Here is a 23,995-nt window from a genome sequence, read left to right as displayed (position 1 = left end):
GTGGTATGCCAATCTTTGGGAGCTCAGACTCTGCTGACATCCTTTTTGGTCAGGAAAATAAATACCTCTGCTTTTGCCTTCTAACCTCTCCATGTCCTGATTTCACCTTCTTGTATAGCTAGGTGCGCTGGGTTTCTGAATCCACGATTTCGCAGTTAACTGAAGTCACTTAACAATGTAGCACAATCACAACACCTTTTTAAAAAACCCTTTCAAAGGAACAAACAATAAACCAAACTTGTGAAATGTAAGTAATAGGTGTTATCTGCTTTCCCTCTTTTCACTGCCTTCTCCTATGACTTTCTATTCCTATAATCACTCCCCAGTCTAAATATAATTTATGTCTAATTTCCAATATGAATATAGCTAGATTTCATACAAATAACATCTTCCATTCATTTATCTTTATCTCTGGAATAAAAGCATGTAAACAGCTGTTAATTCTGTCAGTTTTACCAGAACCATCAATGAGGGTGTTTGAACATTGATAATGGCAGTTCCACTACTCATCACAATCTTTTCTTCATATGTCTTCAACCAGAAATAATGCTAGAACAGAAAATTAACAACCATGAAGCAAACTAAAAGAAAACAAAAAATAAGTTCAATGATGGAAGTTTCTTATTTTCTTATTTATCTATTCTAGGAAGGAAAAAGTTATTTTGACTGAATAAAATGGAAGGTACAATATATCAAAAGCATCCACAGTCTACTAAAATTAATGCAGAACTTTAGCAGACTATGGCATTAATTTCCAGAACCCAGAAGCTCCACAAATCTCTTCTAGCAAGTCATTCCATAGTTGTGGGGTGGTCAATGAAAAGGGTGATGGTCACCAGTCAGGCTCTGGCTGGTTGAAGGAAGCGTCCACCAGAGGACCAAATTGTCCTAAAGAACAGATTGTGCAGAAGGTGATTCTGTAGGTAACCTGGAACCAAACCATGCAGGTCTTTAAAGGTCACTTTGTATACAACACTTTGTACTTTGCCCAGAAACTAATTGGCAACCAATATGAGTGTAATATGCTCACTCTTAAATGTTGCTGCAACTAATCTAGCTGGCAGGTTTTGAACTAATTGAAGTTTCCTAACTTGGTACAAACTACAGAGGTAACCCAATGTAGAGTGTATTGCAGAAGTCTATTATATTATAAATACATTATATCTACAACAAAATAAGGAATAAATTCATTAATTTTGTGGATAAAAATAATACTTTTATGTTTTGTGGGTGTATTCATGTTCTTAACTATTTTGTTTACTGTCCTCTGTGCAATACGGATTGCTGGCGGAAATCTTTGTGTGTTGAACCCGTCATCATCTAAGTAATTTGACTGTTTCCTTCTGTGAATTCAGAACTACGAAAGGAAGAATATGTCTGAAAAGGAGTATTCCCGGATGGTCTTATAATGATATTAATTTCTGCCAGTTACCTCCCCCTCTCACAAGATGGACTTGACATAAATTCCAAAGTCAAGTATGAAATTTATTTTATAGTTATACAATTCTGAAAAAGTAGCATTTTTCCTCCCCACCTTTTGCCTCACTTTCAGAAACCCTACCAGGAGGAACAGATAGACTACACATTCCAAAAGAGATTAACTCACCTTTCATAAACAGATCACCTTAGGGGAGCTAGACAAGAAATGTGTACTTAATAATGCCCAACTGAAACCTTTCCTATGTGTATACTAAAAGCCCTTTAACAGAAAGAGCTTGCCCACAGGTTAAAAGCTGTAACACCCATCATCTCCAAGAATCACTTCTAAAAACTAGTCTCCTTCATAACTCTGTGATCTCAACATATATTTTATTAATGAAGAAAACTATATGTGCTGAAGTGGGGTAACCATATCTGTGCTCGTACAGTCCAGTGCTTATCTCCCAGGAAATAAAATAATATGATGTACCAATCTCTATACCTGAGGGATTGTGATGACTTATGGGCCATGTAGTCCCGTTCCTAGTACTGTTGTGACAGATGAAGAGGAAAACTTGGGTTTTCCACCGTTTCTGCCAGAATTGGAGCCCTTGCAGCTGCAGGATGTTTGCCCACAAGAAGTCACACAAACAAGCCTTGAGGAGAAATCTCCCCCATTTTCTCGCCGCCTTTATTATAATCAAGATAGACACGCGCGGGAGGCGACTCGCCGAAGCGCCCGAATAGCTGCCAGGCAATTAGATGATTAAGTCTGGTTCCCTTGGGAAAGTTTAAGGAGTCCTGCATCTGGACAGTTTAGGTTTCGGTTCTTGTTCCCCAGAGAAAGTCTGCTTTGGCGGGAAAACAAGATCCTATATAGATGCTTGGCCACAAGGATTCCTTGCGGAGTCAATTCGTCAGCTTCGGGGGTAGATTGTGTGTGGACTACGCTACTCCAGTTTCCAGGACCTTGCTCTCGTTTCCAGCCCTGCCTTGTTCCCCGGACCTCGCCACGGACCCTCGCCACGGACCCTGTTCTTGCTCCTCGCCTCTTGTTGCCTTGAATCAAGCCTTGTTTACCAAGAATCTAGTTTGCTTCCTAGCCTTGCATTAAACTCCATGGACTAAAGGACCTTGTCATCTCCCCTCACTTTGCTTGGCAAAGTGAGTGTTTCGGTTATTGGATTACAATTTTGGACCTTAATATTTCATATTGGACATTGTTTCCTTGGACTAATTTTGACCTTTCCTGAAAGGTCTACTTTTGAACTATTTCCTACACTTGCTTTTATTAACTTTATATATTTCCTCAATAAAGATATTAGATAGATTCTGGCCTCTGTGTATGGTTATTGGTGCTCTGCAGCCTGGGTCCTGACAGGGATTGTTTCTGGCTTCCCACCTACTGTGAGATTGGGGACATCAGGAAAGGACAATGGCAGCATGTGAAAGTAATACCATAAAGTAGTTTTCCAGTTTCTCAAGGGGGTCCAGAAATGAGTCGTGGGCAAACATCAATGCACAGATTAACTTTTCATTGAACAGTTTGTTTGTTTTGTTTTTTTAAAACCATTGTGTTCTCTGGAGCAAACCCTTTGTGTAAACTGGACTGGGCAATTAATCTCATCACAGACTGCTTTGCATACTGCCCCACCATATTCTACTGGTCTGCACCTTTTTCAGGGTGGACTTTTGAAATGATTCAAACTTCAAATCCATAAACGACAGCTGTTTATTTTCCCATCACAGAGGAAACCCCAACCACCAGTGACATCAGGAGGAATCCCAGCCAACCAATGCTCGGATCCTAGCGGGGCCAGTTTTTCAGCCAGTCAGGGGAAGGCACAGGTTTTTGAAAGGCTAACAAAGTGAATAAAATATTCGGAAGTTTGCTGCATGCTTTATGTTAGATCCTTTGAGAGTGAAGACTTTGTATCTGGCATCCTTTCAGACTTCAAATGTTAAAGTCAGTTCCTAACCAAGATGTAAAGTGGGTAATGGCGGGGGGGGGGGGTGTCTGTGTCCCGAGTTTGGTCCAAATCCATCATTGGAGGGGGTCACAGTGGTCTGTGGAAGCTGGTGAAGGTACTGCAAATTCCATCATTGGCGGTCCATTCTCCACTAAATGTCACTAATGCATAAAGTGGGTCAGGAGGGATCTGTGTCCCAAGTTTGGTCCAGCTTCATCATTGGAGAGGGCCACAGTGGTCTGTGGAAGCAGATGAAGGAACTGCAAATCCCATCATCTTTGGTCTCTCAGAAAACTGTTTATTGATTTAAGGTGTTGGCATGCTTGCTGATATCCGAACAGGGGATGAGCCAGAGATGTCACTGTGGGGATTTGTAAAAGGCACTATGATGTAATGGGTTGACTGGAAAGACATGTCAGCAGCTGACTGGCTAAGCATTCCAGGAGTCACATTCTGATTGGCTACTGTCTCTGGCTTGCTGCTAAGAGAAATTGTTTGAGTGGGCATTATTTTACCTCAGAGTCAAGAGGTAACAGCTACAGAATTAATGACTGCCAACTCTCTGAAGCCTGATCATTTTAAGGCAATGAGTAATATTTAAAGACTGTTTTGAAAGGACTGTTTATCTCCTCTGTTCTCTGTAAGAAATCAGAGAGACTATTGTATACATTGTTGTTCTGTTTGACCCGTTGAAGTGAAGTTACTGTTACTTATTTCAGTACGTTATTGGCATGTTATTACACTGCAGGCTAAACTTTGGTTCAAAAGCCGTGATAAAGCTTCTATTTCTTTACATCTACAACTTCCAACAGCCACTGCCTTGGTCCTTTCATTGTTGGCTGCTACTTCCCAGTTGGATGTCAGGTAGTGCAATATCGGCTAAACCACCAGACATGGGCAAACTTGGGCCCTCCAAGTGTTTTGGACTACAACTCCCACAATTCCTAACAGCCTACTGGCTGTTAGGAATGGTGGGAGTTGAAGTCCAAAACACCCGGAGGGCCCAAGTTTAACAGTATAATTACTCCAGTGGTGTAGGGCATAGACATCCTGTGATAATGCGGCATGTCTCATTATGGGCCACATTCACGAAAGGTCCCAGGTTCAAACCCCGGGAGCGGTGTGAGCGGCCACTGTTAGCTCCAGCTCCTGCCAACCTAGCAGTTCAAAAACATGCCAATGTGAGTAGATCAATAGGTACTGCTCCGGCGGGAAGGGTGCCCCATGAAGTCATGCCGGCCACATGACCTTGGAGGTGTCTACGGACAACGCCGGCTCTTCGGCTTAGAAATGGAGATGAGCACCAACCCCCAGAGTCAGACATGACTGGACTTAACGTCAGGGGAAAACCTTTACCTTTACCACTGTTTTAAGGTGGTGAGATGTGTTCCACACTGGGCATGCGTATTCAGCAGCAGAGTAGCAAAGTGCAAGGGCAAATGGCGCATAACAATAACAACATAAGCAACAACAATAAAAGCATTAATATCAATATCTATCTATCTGCGACTTGCATTTTACTGAGTGCTTCCCAAATGTTTCCTTTTACTATATTCCTGGCAGCTTGGCATCTAGAACAAAAACAACACCGGCATCCAAAAAGGCCCAGTGCCCTTCTCCATCTTCTTCCTGTTCGACTGAAAGAGCGGGAGGGAAATGGCAGCCTTTTGGCTTCATTTTGAAATCTCGCGATAGGTTGGGAACCCTCTTTTCCCCCTTTCGCTTCTCGCAAGATGTACACTCCCCGTCTCGCGAGAGCAGCGACCTGCTTCAGGGGAGCTTGGTGCGCTTTTCCCAGCGGATCTTGCGCGACCCTGGCGCTCTTTATTTTACGTCATCAGTTGCCACAGTTTCGTGCCGCTCATTTGAAGTCTGCAGTCTCCCCGCTATCTGGAAATACACAAGTCTTCTTGTCCCCCACAGGATACTAATCTAATAATGTTTTGCAGAGCAAACTTCTTGCGTCGTGAATGTGGATGTGGCCCTTAATGAGATATTCACAGGATGGAACGTCATTCTTTGTTCTCAAGGAAGATGTTTGCTTTTTCAGCCGCGTTCGCTTTTAAAAAGTAAGATTTCTGCGTTGTCGAAGGCTTTCATGGCTTCCTGGACTGATGTGCGTCTTCCGGGCTGTATGGCGATGCGCCAGAAGCATTCTCTCCTGACGTTTCGCCCATATCTATGGCAGGATACCTCGCAACCTCTGAGGATGCCTGCCATAGATGTGGGCGAAACATCAGAAGAGAATGCTTCTGAAACGTGGCCATACAGCCCGGAAGACTCACAGCAACCCAGTAAGAGCTCTGACTGTTAAGGTTTGTTGGTATTATTATTATTATTTTAACAAATTAAATGCTATTTTGGGTTGTTGTGCGTTTTTCGGGCTGTATGGCCATGTTCCAGAAGTATTCACTCCTGACGTTTCGCCCACATCAATGGCAGGCATCCTCAGAGGTTGTGAGGTAAATAGTAAAATACTATTTTACTTTTGTTTCTTACTGTTTTAAATGGTTTTTAAAGAATGTCGCTTGTGCATTGGCTTGGGAGCCCTAGTATTCTGACAGGTGAGAAAGAAAGGATTCTTAATAAGAAAGGAGAAATTAATATTATTGAACAGCTTGTGTTGTCGATGGTTGTGAAGTCTGTTGGAAACTAGACAAGTGGGGTTTATCTATCTGTGGAATGTCCAGGGTGGGAGAAAGAACTTTTGTCTGCCTGAAGCAGGTGTCAATGTTGCAATTGACCACCGTGATTAGCACTGAATAGCCTTGCAGCTTCAAGGCCTGGCTGCTTCCTGCCTGGGGAAATCCTTCGTTGGGAGGTGATTAGCTGATCCTGGTCGTTTTCTGAAATTCCCCTGTTTTTGAGTGTTGTTCTTTATTTAATGTCAATTATTTACTGATGAACCAACCTGTACACAGCGTCTTATTTGAGAACACAAAAATGCTGGACCACTCTTAACAACCACCATGTCAGAAGTGTCAGGAGAGAATGCTCCTGGAACATGGCCATACAGCCCAGAAAACTCACAGTAACCCATTGAACAGCTTGTTTGTTTAATGTTTCATTATATGTATGTGAGGTGGGAAATGAGAAAAGATGTCTTTTCAAAGGGGACTCTCATAATTAATGGGTGCAGTATTTAAATGTGTTAAAATGGAATAGCTTTGTAGCAGATATTTTTATTATTCAGGATCTGATCCACGAGTTAATGTGAGACTCTCAAATTGAAAATGACAACTGTGCTTTTAGGAGAGGTTGACATCCATTTTGTGGCAGGTACCTTGGTATTTCAATGTCAGAAGAAAACAAACTTGCTCCCTCCTCCCTATGACTTCCCCTCACATATTTATACATGGCTATCATGTCTCCTCTCAGCCTTCTCTTCTGCAGGCTAAACATGCCTAGCTCTTTCAACTACTCCTCATAGGGCTTGATCATTTTAGTCTCCCTCCTCTGGACACATTCCAACTTGTCAACGTTTTCCTTCAATTGCAGTGCCCAGAACTGGACACAGTATTCCAGGTGTGGTCTGACCAAGGCGGAATAGAGGCGTAGCATGACTTCCCTGAATCTAGACACTATACTCTTATTTATGCAGGCCAAAATCCCATTGGCTTTTTTAGATGCCGCATGACATTGTTGGCTCATGTTTAACTTGTTGTCCACAAGATCTCCAAGATCTTTTTCACACGTACTGCTGTCAGGCCAGGCCTCCCCCATTTTGTATCTTTGCATTTCATTTTTTCTTCCTAAGTGAAGTATCTTGTATTTGTCCCTGTTGAACATCATTTTGTTGGTTTCTGCCCATCTCTCTAATCTGTTAAGATCATTTTGAATTCTGCTCCTGTCTTCTGGAGTATTAGCTATCCCTCCCAATTTGGTGTTGTCTGCAAACTTGATGACCATGCCTTCTAACCCTTCATTTAGGCCATTAATAAAGATGTTGAACAGAACTGGGCTCAGGACGGAGCCCTGCAGCACTCCACCCGTCATTTCTTTCCAGGATGAAGAGGAAGCATTGGAGGGAATCACCCTTTGGGTTCGTTGACTTAGCCAATTACAGATCCACTTAACTGTAGTTTTGGCTAGCCCACATTTGACTAGTTCGTTTGCCAGAAAGTCATGGGGGACCTTGTCAAAGGCCTTACTGAAATCCAGATATGCTACATCTACAGCATTCCCTGTATCTACCCAGCTTGCAACTCTGTCAAAAAAAGAGATTAGATTAGTCTGACATGATTTGTTTTTGATAAATTTGTGTTGGACACAAAGATGCTTTTAGGGCATTCCTAAGCAACCGAAGTGACAGAGTCAGGAAAAGCTGCAGAGATCAAGGGAAATGGACAGCTTCTTTCATCCTCTTCTCTTCCACTTCCCTTTCATCTCCCTTTTCTGTTTAATTACTCAGAGCAATCCCATGGGGACTATGGGAATAACTTCTGTTAGAATCATCATCACAACTAAATTCCCTAAAGTTTATCATTGCTATGCATCACATGCAACTTGAAGGTTAGCTTCATTGTCCAATCAACTTATTTTGTCCTAAATTCTGCATTTCTCCAATCTGTACCCTTTACTCAAAATACATGGGTTTTAATGTCACTTTCTTTTGATATTCCATGCGACAATTCAGAAGCTAAAGCAAGCCACATGGTCATTGTTTACATATGTGGTAGTCAAATCATCATTCCTATCTACCTTTGAAAAACATAACTTTCATGATTTAAGTACACACAGCAGGTAACTGGAGCTATGTGATATTCCTCTCTTAAGCCCTGATATCTTTTGAAGGACTAACTGCATACAAAGCATACCTCTGCATCCTTCTCATTTCATTCTTCAAATATTCATTCAGTCCTTTGCTTCATTATGATTCCACTTTATGACAGGGGTATTCTCATTCTGTTTCTTAGACCTTGTCCTGTTAACAGGAAAGGAGCCCAGACATAGCAACACATTCCCAGGCTCCTGCAGAACTGTCATGACTTATGATATTTCCAAGCAAAAAGAAGGTATGGTTGTTTCACAAATTGGAGAGATGTTATGAGGAGTATCATCCCATCTCCATGGAGCGAAATACTAGAAATGAAAGCCAGTGTCCTGCATGGATTGGGTTTCTGGAACATTCTACCTTTATCCTCAAAAATAGAGATCTTTAGGATCATGAGTCTCACAAAATATAGTTAAGAGAAGTAATTATGCTCTTAGGCATGCAATACTTTTGCATGCTATCAGCTCCACATAATTATTATTGTAGATAGGGAACCAAATTCAGATGTACACAATACAGCACAGATCCCTAGGCTTATGGCACATCTTTCATGTTTTTATTAAACCAAGGAAGAAACCAAGAAAATTTTGGTCATGGCAACATAAAGCATATTGCATTTCCCTGAAGTCTTGGGACAAAGCTGTACTTTAGTGTTCAGATTCCACTGTGGTATTGAGATATGTAATTTATTGCTTGCTTTTTGTCATGGATATTCCTTTATTTTTTTGATACGTTGTCTGTTGTAGCAGAATGAAATTACATGAGTTCCTAACTCAATTGTGTTGCTTCCTGCAGATTGTCTAGAAAGTGAATGAACTGACAGTGTAGAACTTGTATCAGGCTGAACCCAGCTAGAGAATAAACAGACTAACAAAGATCTCCTTCAAGAAGAGGAAAAGATAGCTGCGCAGGTCAGAAAGAATTCAAAGAAGAGACTAAAGGTGAATGTTCCCTTATCTTCTAGATCTATTCATATTGGATTATTGCAATCACTGTTTGGCTTATCTTTGAAAACAGCCTGGAAGCATCAGTTTGTGTCAAATATGATTGTTGTAGTACTAAATATATTGTATCAGCAATTTCATTATATTTAGCATCTTTGGGCCTGTTCAAAGTACTACTTGTGAACTTTAAACACATTTATTGTTTGCATATATAATATTCATCAGCATGCATCTCTTTGCACATCTATCTGCCTGAAGCTCGAGTTCATTATCTAAGTTGTTTTCTAAATTTCCTCAAATAGTGAAATATGGCCGGCAGTTTTGAGAGAACGAGTAGTTTTAAAGATACGCTCCTGGTGTCTACTTTTGCTATCTTTCTAGTACTAAGCAAAATCCTTTTGCACTATCCGCATTATATGATGATTGTGTGCTGTTGTGGTTGTTTAGATTTTGTCTACCCTCAGATTCAAATTGATCTCTTGCTGCAGAGTTCATTTTCTCTGTTTTCTAGTGATTTTTGGCTATATTATTATATTGGCATTTGGTTTGTATTAAACTTGGTTAAGGCTCTTTGGGAACTTGATTCATAGGGTGACACATTAATTGCATGAGCTGTATAATGATGTAGTAAAATAATCAGCAAAAATGATATGCTCCAGTATAAGGCTTTCTGTTAGTAGCTATTGAACGAAATCTCTAAAGCAAGCAATTTGGAAACCTGTCAGTCTCATGAGATCTTTTAAGCTATATAGGAGGAAATACGTTTGATGTTAGGTATGCATCCAGCCTTGTTTGAGCCTTCTTTTTGGGTCCTTTCAGGTCTTTCTTTTTTTGAGCCATCCTTGCCTTTGGAGTTAACTTCTAAAAAGAGGAGAAATCAGTATTGAGTCCGCCCTCTACTGACACTGCCATGGATCTCCATAAGACCATCTCCTCTCCGCTTGCCACTGGCTCCAAGTCCTCTAAAAAGCCATCAGAGAAATCTCATTCTTCATTCGGTGCTTCTGGCCATTCAGAGAGCAAGAAGGAGCACCATAAGAAGAAGCTGAGTGGGAGCAGCAGTGACCTGTCTTTGGATGATAGCACTTCTCACAAGTCCAAGAAAATGAAGCCCCCCTTTGTGAATACTGAAATGTTGACCTTGCGTGAGCCTGATGGATTAAAGATGAAGCTTATTCTTTCACCTAAAGAAAAGGGTGGAGGCACCATAGAGGAGCCCTTTCCCCATACTCCAGCAATCAAAAAATCCTCTAAAAAGTCTAGTCGAGATGAACAAAGTTCAGTTCACCCAAGTCATGACTCTCATGGCTTCTTGAAATCAGCTCGAAAAAAGCACAAGTCATCATCAGAGGCACATCTACCTCCAACTTCTGAGAGCTTTAGTCCAGACATGTCCCTTTTCTCAGAAGGACAAAGCAGTGAGTTTGAGCTGTCAGGCCTGGAGCCACAATTGGAATCAGGTTCATCCTCTGGAGGAGAGCTGGAAGCTGGAGAGCTCATAATTGATGATTCATATCGGGAGATAAAGAAGAAGAAAAAGTCCAAAAAGAGTAAAAAGAAAAAAGACAAGGAGAAGCACAAGGATAGGAAACACTCCAAATCTAAAAGGAGTTCAGGACTTCCGTCTTCATTGGTGGTAGCAGAAGTTACAGCTCCATTGCCAGTCTCACCACCAAGCACACCATTTGCCATTCCTGCCCTTCCTTCTCCTCCCCCACCGCCACCTCCTGTTTTCCATACAGATGGTCAGAGTGAGAAGAAGAAGAGAAAGGAAGAAAAAGAGAGGGCCGAAAAACTGGAAAAAGAAAAGGTAAAGTGCCATTGCAGAGTGAGTGGGTGAAAGCAGTTATTGATATGAGAGTGAAATTGTATCTATACTAAGCAACCACAGATACGCTGTCTGAATTAAAATTTTATAACAGATGTTTTATGCACACAAAAGTTAATACAACTGCTATTTTTAATGATCAATTATGAAAATAACCCACATGCACACACATACATCCTGAAATAATTTTCTTCTTGAATGGCAGGCAAAAAAGTTTTGCATGTCTTTGAGAAGTACCCATTTTTTTCCAGAAATTGATGTCAATACAAATTATGCATAACATTATCCTTCTATATTATGCCAGTATTTTTGTAAGTCTTTAGCTAATGCATACCAGATGGCAGACATTTGAAAGGAACCTGCTTACTTGTGAAAGAGACTCCCATAAACCCTTTCTTCAGAAATTTCTACTGGCACCAGAAATGTGTTGATACAGATATACACTATAAAATATTCCCTCCCCTTCCCATTTTCTTTTAGCCAAAGAAGAAAAACATGTCTGCCTACCAAGTGTTCTGTAAGGAATACCGTGTGAACATTGTGGCTGAGCATCCAGGAATAGGTAAAATGGCAGGATATAAGGGATGGGATTTTTTATTTGTATTTCTTGTAATTTTCATTTTCCTTCATCTGAACTCTTGGGATATTCCCCTGGATGTAAAATGTTCTCTCAAACTCACTGATTAATTGAAATGCTGAGCAACAACTGTTCCTTAATATCCCTGACCGCAAGACAGAAATAATGTTTGCTAGCTCACAGTTCAATTTGAAAAATCTGGGAACATTGTATAACCCCCCCCCCCCCCCCCCCCGGACACACACACACACACAAAAAATTGAAAATGGTAACGATGTAATAAAAACATTAAGACCAAACAGTAGACAGCAAGCTTGTAATCGTGAAGGAGCAGACTTGTACTTAAACAGTCTGGGAAAAGGCCAGAGAAGCCCCAAATGAGACATCACCACTAAAACTTTAAAGACGAGGTGTGCAACTGTGACCCTCCAGATATTATTGAATAGAACCTGTCATCAAACTTAATCTTTGGTAAGTGATAATGGGAGTTGAAGTCCAGAACATTAAAAAGGACCATGGTTTTCCAACTCACATTTCAAGCATAAAGTCAGAAACTATTTTTTCAGAAGGGACATATTCTATTTATATATATTATATTATATTACAGCATTTCTATCCCGCCCTTCTCACCCCCAAAGGGGGACTCAGGGCAGCTTACAACCAATTATAAAACACCAATATAAAACAGTTACAATATAACAGTAATAATACATTAAAACATTTAAAGGTACATTCTGAGTCTCAGTCCAAGTCTATCAGTTCTTTATTGTAAATTTGTAATTATTAGTGCTGCATCTATCTCTCAAAAGCCTGGTCCCATAGCCAAGTTTTCAGTTGTTTTGTTTTTTTATCCTGACCCTGTGAGCAGTTTCTGGTGTTTTAGAGTAACTGCAGTTTTTGAGCATTCTTCTAATGTGGCCCCTGATAAAACACAGCAGTAATTGCAGTAATTGCAGTACCTGGAACACTTCATAAAGGAAGGGGTGTAGTTATACATAGAGTAACCCTATGTGTTCCAGGTGGGGTTCTGAGCCCCCTTTTCTGATCTAGGCAATAAACACCTCTTTAAAGGATAAGTTTAGGAGAAACTGTAAAATAGGTGGTCTGTTCAGAAAATATGGATGTAAAAATGTGATGCCTTTAGGCAAGGCTTTTATAAAGGACATTTGTATAAAGCAAATGAAAATAGATTCAACAGTTCAGTTCTACATGTTCATGTTCAGAAATAGACCCTGGTCACTTTGATAGGATACGCTCCCAGGTAAGTGTGTATAGGACTAGGCACATAGCTACCATGGAGTGGGGAGAGGAAGTGAGGTAATTGCTTCCCAAATAACAGTTCTGCCCCCCAATGAAATGTTCCTTCTTTTTCAATTTAGGATTACAAAGTGAAATACTGAAAAGTGTTAACACCTAGAACTCTTCTATTAGTTGTGTTATAATTCCTTTGTCAACTTTGCTGCTTCTTTTTCTTTTACAGATGTTTAACCTGCATTTTAAAATGTTCAACCAAATTTTGGGATTCCAGCAATCATAGAAATTTGGGAAGGAAAAATTCATTTTGGTTGGCAGATTTCTTGAGGCATGGGCAGGAAAAGAAATAACCACCTTATCCCCCACTCTAGCTATGCCCTTTTATAGGACTGCTGTCTAAAGGTTGGGGGGGGGGGGAGATGACCTGGTTTTTGTTTAGTGCTAGGGAATAGCAGATATCATTTTCAAAACAATGTTCTGAAGATAGTAAGCCAGACATTGTTAACATGTTTAGTGGTAACAAATATAACAGCATTAATATTTTGTATCACCTCTGGTTGATTGGATAGTGACAATTGTTCCCAGATAAGGGTGATATGGCCACTATGGTTCACGATTCTATTGTATTACACTAATGCTTTATACAAGGGACTGTCCTTTAAGACAACCTGGAACCTTTACCCAGTGCCAAGATGTTAACAGGGCTCCTAAGATGGGATCACACAAGGGAACTGTACTAGTTGCCCTGTTGTTTCTAAATCCAATTCAGGAGCTAGTACATACCTAGAACTCAAATAACTGAATACTTCTCTCTGTACCACTTTAGCAATGGCTTCAGTTATTTAAAAGGGGCTGTTAGTATATGGACTTCTTAATCAGATGATAAGTTAAGCCTTCATAATAATTGGAGTTTTCCTCTGTTGGAAAAGTGCCTTAAGTATTTTGATAACTCTGTTGTCATTAATACAATTTCATGAAAAATCTTCAGTAAGCAGTGTAAGATCCTGTTTTCGTGTATATTACTTGGAATGGACTGAAGGAAGTTCCACTTGTGCATCACTGGATGTTTTTGCTTTGGCATTATTAGTAACTTTTGCAAACACTGAGTTGTTTTTACTGTTATGTGTTGTTAATGAAAAGTCCTATAATTTTTCAGGCTATCAACTAAATAGTTGTCAGATTCCTCACTTAAGCCTGAAAATCCATTTTTGCTCTGTTTCCCTTTTATTATTCTGAACTCTTTACTTCTCTGCTAGATTTTGGTGATCTGAGCAAAAAGTTGGCAGAAGTTTGGAAACAGCTTCCAGAGAAAGATAAGCTGGTAAATATCTGGGGTAAATGAATTGGTTTGGTCCTGTGATTTTATCATAGTCCTGCCATTTCTTCACTGTTCATTTTTAGTTTGTACAGAATCACCCCTTGCTAGTAATTCTGAAACATTGGCATCCAACCATAACAAAAGTATTTGGCTGATACTTTGCTGCATAGTTGCCCCATCAGAATAGCTGGACAGTTAACAATGAGATTGTTCCCCTTTTATTTTTGTTTTTCTGTTTGCAGGTTTGGAAACAGAAAGCTCAGTATTTGCAGCATAAGCAGAATAAAGCAGAGGCTACAACAGTGAAGAGGAAAGCAACCTCATCTGAGGGTGCCCCCAAACTGAAAGGTAATCTCTATACTCAAGTAATTTGTATGTTTACATTTCATGCATCAATGTTCAGAATGTTTACCTACCATTAAATTTGTTGTGTTACGGTATTACTAAAAGCCCATCAAAACTGACAAAGATGTTCCTTCTCAAAAAATTCACTGTTCAAATTTTAAGTTCTGAAACTATTCCCCAAATATTAAGTGTTCCAAGCTAAAACTATCAGGTTCCTCATTGAAAGCACAGGAGGTTTGTTTCTCACAGCCAAAAAGTTCAAAGACAGAATTTTTAAGAGTGCTGACAAACTTTTGTAACTCATTGCCTCACTGATTTGTCATTAGGTAATAAATAACCTCCTGTTTGGGGGAAAGGAAACTCATCTACAGCCATGTGCATACTGCCATTAATTATGCCTTTAATATAGCACATGATGTGAAATATGCACAAATAAAGAAAGTGTTGAACATGGGTTAAGCCGTTGTTGTTGTTGTTGTTATTATTCTTATTATTATTTTCCTTTATCTCTTCTGAAGGGGATTCAAAGCAATTATGTTAAAAGGGTGACAAAAATGCAAACACACAAGTCTGGTATTTTACCTGGGGCAGAATTTTTGTCACTGATACATCAGAAAATTATATTCAGATTTTTGAGTAGTAAGAAAATGTAAAATGCTTTTAATGTAAATGTAAAACTACTTTACTCTCTATTATCAGCTTCTCTTACAGGTGGACACTCACCTCATAAGAAGTCCTCATCTAGTACCCTAGTGTTATCTTCCTCACCAGTTAAAGTTCCTGACATTGAGCCCATTGATGTAGCTGCGCATCTGCAATTACTAGGAGAATCTCTGAGTCTTATTGGACACCGACTACAGGAGACTGAGGTGGGTGCGAAAGCCCTTCCTCGTAAATGCAGTCATTTACACACAATGTAGCTGCTGTATCGTGTACAAAATTCAGATGATAAGTGGGAATGGGTTGAACTGAATGTGTGCTCAGCCTGCATACAGAGTTCAGTTCCAACAGAATGAGTTATGTCCACTATTGACAACATTTTTACCTCTCTAATGTCCCAAGGCCAAAATCCTCAGAATGGTATCCCACCATTCTGTTTTTGTCTTGCACCCACTAATGAGTCCTAAGAACCACCAGAACTTCATTTTCATCCTTAGTTAAAAGTTGTTTCCCCATCTTTCCACTCTATGAACACTATTATCAGTTGTTATACAGTAGAGTCTCACTTATCCAAGCTTCACTTATCCAAGGTTCTGTATTATCCAAGGCAGTCTGCCTTTTAGTAGTCATTGTTTTTGTAGTAAATGTTGCAATGTTTTGGTGCTAAATTCGTAAATACAGTAATTACTGCATAACATTACTATATATTGAACTGCTTTTTCTGTCAATTTCTTGTAAAACATGATGTTTTGGTGCTTAATTTGTAAAATCATAATGTAATTTTATGTTTAATAGGCTTTTTTCTTAATCCCTCCTTATTATCCAAGATTTTTGCTTATCCAATGTTCTGCCGGCCTGTTTATCTTGGATAAGTGAGACTCTACTGTACTTAAATACAGGCAGTCCCCAAGTTACAAACAAGATAGTTTCTGTAGATTTGTTCTTAAGTTGAATTTGTAAGTAAATCATAACAGGTACATTTTTAAGTATAACTCCAGCCATATATATATAAGCTTTGAATAGCATGGGGAAGGGTTAACACTCCTGTGGTGTTTGTTTTACTGTCTGCCCATTCAGAAGATTTCACCTCACTTTCTGTCTTTTTGATAATTGGATTTTTGAAAAATTTAGTTTGTTGTGGAAACGAGGATTGGTGTTAAAGCTTCAGATGAGACATCTTTTCCCCAGAGTTTTCACTAAAAAAATCTTAAAACATTTCAAAGACAAGGAGAGAAGTGAACCCAAGATTCTATTAGTTGAATAAAATATAATGAAATAAATCTAACAGCAGCTCTGGCTTAGCATCTGCTATGTATTAGAAAGTAACATGAAAAGTATTATTGTGCAGTATTGTGCAAACTAGCTGCATCCCTTCTTTTATGGCATTTTTCTGGGCTAGCTGCCTCAATTGAACAAAAGCTATCCCTCCATTACCACTAATGTAACTCAATTAAAAATGCTTAAATGGACCTTTTGGCAACTAATCAAATGGTTTGCCTAGAAATGATGCCTCCATTAAGAGTACAGTCATTTTTGGTAAAGTGGCATGAAAGTAATTCGCCCAAGTTGCTTTTAAACTCATTTGCTTGTTTTGGTGTTTGAAGCAAACATCCATGGTGTATTTCCTCAGATGTTTGAATTATTATAATTATTGTTTCCATTTTAATTTTTATATTCAATTTCTTAAAGATAACTATCTTTTGGATTAGAAACTATGAAAGGGAATGCTCTCTAGAACTGGAGGTGCACATTTAGCCATTATTAATTATTGCTCGTTATGTGGAACCTCAGATTTTCAAGATAGTATATCTCTATCTACCAGTTGCTGGAAAACATGGGTACGATTATGCTTTCCATGGCCATTGGCGTGGCTGTTGTGGCAGTAAGTTGTTGGACTGGATGGACCTTTGATCTGATCCACCTGGGCTTTTCTCATGTTCTTACATGGCATGTCATAGTTGCATTAGTATGAGAGGGACTGATTCCCTGCAACAGGGTAGGAAATACTTGGCTTGCTAGGTGTTGTGATTCTACTTTTCTGCATCCAAATGTTGAAAACACTACTTGATAATTTTGAAATTCTGAAATGAGGTCTTGAAATTGGTAATCTGGCAGAGCTGGAACATTTAGTCTGCATTTCATGAGTGTGTATACACATTTGTGCTTCTGATTTTACTTGTTTGTTTGTACGCAGATAAGTGATTTAAAATTTAAAAAAAACACCTACCAAAAGTTTGTGCTGGATTCCAAAAGGATACATTGTATAGGGGAAGAGTGTTACAGTGATGAACAAAAATAACTTAATAATTCAGTGTAAGATAATAGTTTGATATAATACATGTACACATACATTATACATGCAGTCTACATTTGTACATACATACAAGGTAAAAAGGTAAAGGCTTCCCCTGACGTTAAGTCCAGTTGTGTCCGACTCTGGGGGTTGGTGCTCATCTCCATCTCTAAGCCGAAGAGCCGGCATTGTCCGTAGACACCTCCAAGGTCATGTGGCTGGCATGACTGTATGGAGCGCCATTACCTTGTTAGAGTGACTAACAAAACATAACTTCTGTTGTGTTGGCCACTGTAACAGATATATTCTAAACTATTAACTGCATTCTTCTGTCATCCATAACAAACTTATCTAATTTCATAATATATATTTTAAAAATTACTGGTGAGTGATAATAGGGATCAAAAAAGCAGTGCATGAGGATTGGCTCTGCAGAAACTGAAGGATGGATGGGCTCAAGGATTTTCTAAAGGTAAATGCCAGGAATGGGAGATTATTTGCTTTTCCTGTGGATGGTCATAATTCTTCATCATTGGATTCTGGTTGGAGTCAATCAGGATTGCAATCCAGGCATATCTGGAGAGCTGTTTGGTCCCCATCCCTATAAGTTGTAATGGCACATACAATATGAATAGAACATGATGCACATTTTCTAAAAAGTTATCTCAAGAGAAGTGATTGTGAAAGGACCTCTATTTCAAAAGGATAAGCTTTCAGCATGTAAAGTATATAAGCATAGCTGATAGTGAAAGAGGGATAGTATGATGGATTCTTATGAAAATTAGTTTCCCACTCACATTATATTGTGCTTTCTACATAGGACTCAGATTTGTAGTGGCAATTGTTGTATTTTTGAAGAGTTTCTCCCAAGCTTACCTTTTGAAGAGGTGTTTACTAAGCAGATATAAGGAATCTTATGAGAGAACATATGTTCTATTTAAAACAAAGGATAATTGATCTGCATTAAGACTTTAACTCATGTTTTGCGCTCCTTCTTTTCTTAGGGGATGGTGGCTGTGTCAGGCAGCTTATCTGTGCTCCTGGATTCAATTCTCTGTGCCCTAGGCCCTTTAGCTTGCCTGACAGCACAGCTACCAGAACTTAATGGTTGCCCCAAACATGTTTTGGTAGGTATCTATTACTATTATTATTATTATTAAATGTCAAGTTCTGTCACTATAGTCTACAGCTTCCACTATTGCCACTTTCCCAATGCTAGACATGCTTTGTAACATGTTATGTGATACTTCCCAGTAAGCTTTCAATGCTGTACCACACAATAGTTCCCTCTTTGCTCATGATTCATGCAATACACTTGTAGAGAGGTAATCTAGTGAAACATTGAGGTGGGAGTGAACCATATAGGTGTCAGGCTTTCCATGGAGTCGGTCTACTTCTCTGTAGATGCATTCATTTGTATTTCATGTGCAGAACAGACTTCAGATGTCATCTGTATTTGCCTTTCTGTGCTTTGCAGGTAACGATAAAGCACTGTAAATTATATATGAGACAAGTACGAAACATGCTGTTCCCCATTGCCCTCTCCCTAGATACTGCATTCATTGTTAAAGCGACTGTACAATAGAATTTGTAGAAATTGCTCTTCCTGGATAATATGCTTTGAAATGGACTATCTAATTTTCCCACTAAATCCAAATATTAAGAATTCTTCTAAATTTTTAAGCATGCTTCTTTCAACACAAGGAACTCTTCCAGTCCAAAACTCCAGTATAGGAAAATTCATGCATAAACACTAGCAAAGTGGCCTCTCTAAAGCAGTCCCTTGTTGTTTTATTGTCCACTAACTCAGTTGGATTTGTTGCTTTTCAGGGAGCTCTTGTTTTATGTGTTGTCAAAGGTTTTCATGGCTGGAATCACTGGATTGCTGTGAGTTTTCCAGGCTGTATGGCCAGGGAATGCTCCTGGAACATGGCCATACAGCCCGGAAAACTCACAGCTCTTGTTTTCTTGTACACTGGAATCCCACATTGGATGGAAGTTCTTTAATATTTCTTAAAAGATCACTGAATTGTAACATAATAGTCAGTCCAAAACATTTACAGAAAGATATTATGCCTCACTCAACCTGCTGTTTCTTTTTTTACCAGCAGATGGCTGTGCTGCATAAAGACTTCTTGTATATTTTGCTATTTCACCAAATGTCTCTGAGATTTTATTTAAAATACTTATGCTCTGCCTTTTCAAGGCTGCTTTGAGACAACACACAGTACCATAACAAAGAAACAGAAACAAATAGGGGTAGCAATATCTGACTGTTTATTAAAAAGCAGCAAACCCACAACTGACAAGGATCTTTACCTTACTCTGTACCTTATAGTGGGGAAAACAATGCACTGAAGCATCCAACACAACTATAGGAAAAGTAGACATTTGTAGGACTCTATTGAAAGGGAAGGATATGTTATTAATGACCATAAATTTGAGGTGGATCACCAGGGGAAACAATATTGTCAAGATGACTTCTGTGTAAATGTGTGCTACCTTAGAACCTATTTCTGCTAGCTTAATCATTGCTATGAAAATGTAGACCAAATGAAAGAAAGCCCTCTGCTTCTGAAAGAGGGCTGAAAGGTCTTTGTACCTCTCAGCAGTAGTAAGCAATTTGTGAAAAACCTCTCTGGCTGTCCTTGTTTTGTTATCAGATGTTTCCTTATTTATTTATTTACGGTATTTATATTATGCCCTTCTCACCCCGAAGGGGACTCAGGGCAGATCACATTGTACACATATAAGGCAAACATTCAATGCCACATAACATAGAACAGCGACAGATGCAGAGGCAATTTAAACCTTCTCCAGCTTCCAGTTTTTTCTGAGGGTATGCTTAATTCCGGCCACAGGGGGAGCAGCTGCTTCATCATCTACTGCGATGGCACTTCCTCATTCCAATGGTGGCTGGATAATTTTTATGGTATCGTAAATTAGCCTCCCCACATATAAGTGATGCCTAAATTTCCTACTTGATAGATGCAACTATCTTTCGGGTTGCTTAGGTCAGCAATGAGCAGGGGCTATATTTTATTTTTAATTGTCAGGTGCTCACCCCAACACGGGCTGGCCTCGAACTCATGACCTCTTGGTCAGAGTGATTTATTGCAGCTGGCTGCACCACAGCCCAGCCCCTTGTGCGCTTCTTCCACTTAGAATGCATATTTGTTTTGTAATGTTACCAGATTGATTGAATATGTTTCCCCTCTCTTTCCAGTCAAATACTTTGGATAATATTGCCTACATAATGCCTGGACTTTGACAGGCAAAAGACCATGGGAGTTGATCAGATGCCACGTGACTGCTCTGTTTAAAATTCACATTCTTCAAGGAGTCAACATCAAAGGTTTCAAGAAAAAGAAAACATGGACCATAAAATTGAACTGTAACTTGATTTTGTAAAATATTTTAAACTTAATTTCTTAAAAAAAGAGTTGGGAATATGTTTGCTACATCATCCTTAATGTGGAAGAAAAATAAAACAATGAAATTGATATTACCTGGAAAAGTCAAGACTAGAAAAGTACAAGTGTCATAGACACAGCACCATTCATATTGTAAAATATAACTGAAATGTTACTCCTCTGGGAGAAGTCAATTATTTGGGGATTTAACAGTGAAGTTGTATGTTGTTAAAAGTGATGCTGGGAAAGTATGCTTTTCATTGTCCACTCCACCTTCATGCCTGTGTTTTCAGGAATCTTCCTTATTAAATCTCACTGTCATAGGATTAAATCTCCCATTCATACACAGAGCCAAGTGTGATTTATGTTAAGAGAAAACAAATGTTTCTTAATATAGATAGAGAAACATAGCTTTTCCACAGACTGGGACTACTCTATAGATTGTGGCATTTGGAATACAGCTTGAGCTATAATTACAGTATAAATTAACAAGTGCAATAAAGGGAGAAAAGGAAGCGGACCTCTTTGAAATTCACTAGTCCTGCTGTTTGACTTCCTACATTTTTACCAAACAAGCACCCCCCACCCCCATAGGCTATTAACCATTAGCTAAGAGTGTCATTATAAAATTCATAATTACAGGCTTCCCTTTAATTGAAGCCCTGATTTGAAATCACTTGTCATCAGCAGTAAATAATACAGTCCTGTTCTCATGGTGCTGGTACTATGTTATGGAAACAGTGAGTAAGGTGTCCTTTAAGGACTCTTTTTTGAGAGGGAGACATGGATTGGGCAAACTGATTCTGGGTTTAGTCCTCACAGTGCCTGTTCCTCTTGGGGGAAGCACTTCATATGCTTAAGTTTGCCATTTTTACCTTACTTATTTACATTTTAGACGTCTGTAGTAGATTAATTTATATTGTACATTTCTGTATATAGCTGTAATTAAGACAGATCCCTTCCACAAACAGTGCAGAGAAAACATTATCTATCTGTTATTGTCTGGATAACATATAAGAATTACATTTGATATGTTGTGTCAAGGCTTAGTTTCAGAATAAGACAAAATAGTAGCAATGAGATGTTCAATGATTGCAAGGGCCAGGGAATGAATGGAAAATCGTATGCTCTGTATTACATTTCCCCTTGTATTTTAGAGGCCAGTGTGGCAGAAAGCAAGATAATTCTTGCTCCAGTTCTAAATTTTAGGCACTGTTTTCCAGATACTTGAGATTTTATGTTTTTCTTATCATTAATAGTTTTAAATGAATTGAGTCAAAGTAAGATGTACATATATAAAAGTTGTTTATATTGTTTTCCTCTAGTTAAACTCATAGAGAATAGACTTGCTATAGTAGGTGCCATTCTGTAAATGAATCCATGGGAAGGGGCCTAATACCCTGGCGTTTACGAAGCAATTTGATATTATTTGTCGAAATAGGGTCTCATGCAGTGTTTGAGAAGTAAAGGAAAATGTGAGTAATCTCTTTGATCAGCACAATTTTCTGAAAGTTTTTGTTGCATCCAGTAGAGTCTCTCTGCTGAATACGGCCAAGGGCTTCCCAAACATTGTTCTCTACAATTTGTTCCAGAGATCTGGAAACTTTTCAAGATACAATAGGAAATGTACAATTGCAGGGGGGGAGGGATAATGAACAAATGCTTCCCATTCATCTTTCTGCTAACAGAAGCTTCCATTATAGAACCTTCTGTCAGTTGGGGAAGAACCATCACCAAATGTAATAGTTTAATTCTTAAGGGGATATAATGCATAGGTTGATGCAACATGACAAACCAGAGACCTATGGAAATCCTGATTTGTTGGACATGAGCACTAATCTGGTGCATACTGCTCAAATGCTCTTGCTTGCAGAAATAAACAAACCATATAGCCTTGCTCTATGCTCATTTTTAGTGTATCCTCCAAATTCAGGTATATAACGAGGGCTCTGGCTTGTTTCCTCCTTCCCCCAAACATGCTAAATAAATAAGAACAGAGAAAGAGAGACCTCCTTCAGTTTGCATGGTGTGGCTTGAGCTGAAATTTGGCTTAGATTCCAAAATCCATCTCCAATTAATGATAATAGGAGATCTACAGTTTTGCCATCTATATCATGGCAAACTTGAAGGGGTTTTTTTAAAACACAAACTGATGTATTCATGTACTTTTATTTCAAATGCGTATAAATTTATATAATCTGTCATTTGTTACCAGAAAGCTTTGGGCTGATTTTTTAAATATAGTGCTTATTTCTTTCCCACATAATCCAAATTGTGTTGTATAAATGTTTTTCTAATGTATATAAACTTCTTTTTAAAAAGCCAAACAAACTTTCATCTTGAATTGTTTCAGGTTTCCAGTCTGTGAAAAAAATTAAGCTACAAAATTTGAACAGAGACCGGTTACTCTATTTACTGTGACAACATCCTTCCTTTTTTCTCCCACCTACATAGTTTCTGAGTGGTATTGTTTATGTTCCTCAGTAGGAATGTACTTTTATTAGTCCATAACCATCTGTTTCATTCATTTCATTACTGCTTGTCTTTAGATTATAGATAAGTGGTGTGAGCTCCAGGAACAGTTGCTGTGTAAACTTATTAATTGTAATTGGATTTGTGTGTAATTCTCACATAAGACTTCAGAGTTTTAATCAGTAGCCACTCATAGCAGAGACAGCCAAAAGTGGGCCACATCAAGATTCAAAAGGCATTATAAACAGATTCCTTTTTTCCTGGAGACTTGGGTCCATATCTGGAAAAATATGACAAAACAACCTTGTGTGCAATTTCTCAGTTGAGTGATGCTGCAAAATGCAGTGTTTCAGGAGCCTGAATTAGATAACCTGTGATGACATGGGTCTGTATATAAGATTGTTGCTTGATTTATTGTGTATGAAGTATGTTACTATTGAGAGGGAAGAATGGGAGTGTTGAAGTGATTGTTGATTTCTGGAAGGTTTGGGAAGGGGTTTTTTTCTGTTGGAGTGGTGTGAAGAGCTTAGCTTGTGCCTGGTGTCTAAGAATAATATATAGAGAAATGTGTCTGAGAGGACTGAGAGACTAGGGTGGGTGTGTTAAGATTCTTAAGATTCATCTTAAGAAGGGGGAGATGGATTTCAAACATTTTATCTAAATAATCTGTTTTATGTTAAAGGTCTGTAAATAAAGTTTTGGCCTTTGAAATAAACTTTGAGAGCTGG

General features: G+C 38.9%; 1 protein-coding gene across 2 annotated transcripts; it reads left to right on the top strand.

Moving 5' to 3' along the window:
* The first annotated feature begins 5,178 nt into the window (after window positions 1-5,178).
* On the top strand, window positions 5,179-23,995 carry hmgxb4 (HMG-box containing 4). 2 transcript variants are annotated; one of them, XM_008110616.3, is made up of 9 exons: window positions 5,179-5,458; window positions 8,959-9,104; window positions 9,927-10,917; window positions 11,416-11,497; window positions 14,023-14,087; window positions 14,327-14,432; window positions 15,129-15,298; window positions 18,387-18,509; window positions 20,609-23,995. In XM_008110616.3, exons 3-9 carry the CDS (start codon window positions 10,018-10,020, stop codon window positions 20,651-20,653), a joined length of 1,491 nt encoding a protein of 496 aa, XP_008108823.1. In that variant the 5' UTR covers window positions 5,179-5,458; window positions 8,959-9,104; window positions 9,927-10,017; the 3' UTR covers window positions 20,654-23,995. The 2 variants fall into 2 exon arrangements, with proteins under 2 accessions (XP_008108823.1, XP_008108824.1); XM_008110617.3 differs by lacking the exons at window positions 11,416-11,497; window positions 14,023-14,087.

Source organism: Anolis carolinensis, chromosome 5 (genome assembly GCF_035594765.1).
Source record: "Anolis carolinensis isolate JA03-04 chromosome 5, rAnoCar3.1.pri, whole genome shotgun sequence".
Lineage (NCBI taxonomy): Eukaryota > Metazoa > Chordata > Lepidosauria > Squamata > Dactyloidae > Anolis > Anolis carolinensis.
The sequence above is the reverse complement of the archived record's forward strand: the minus strand, read 5'-3'. Positions and strand labels throughout refer to the sequence as shown.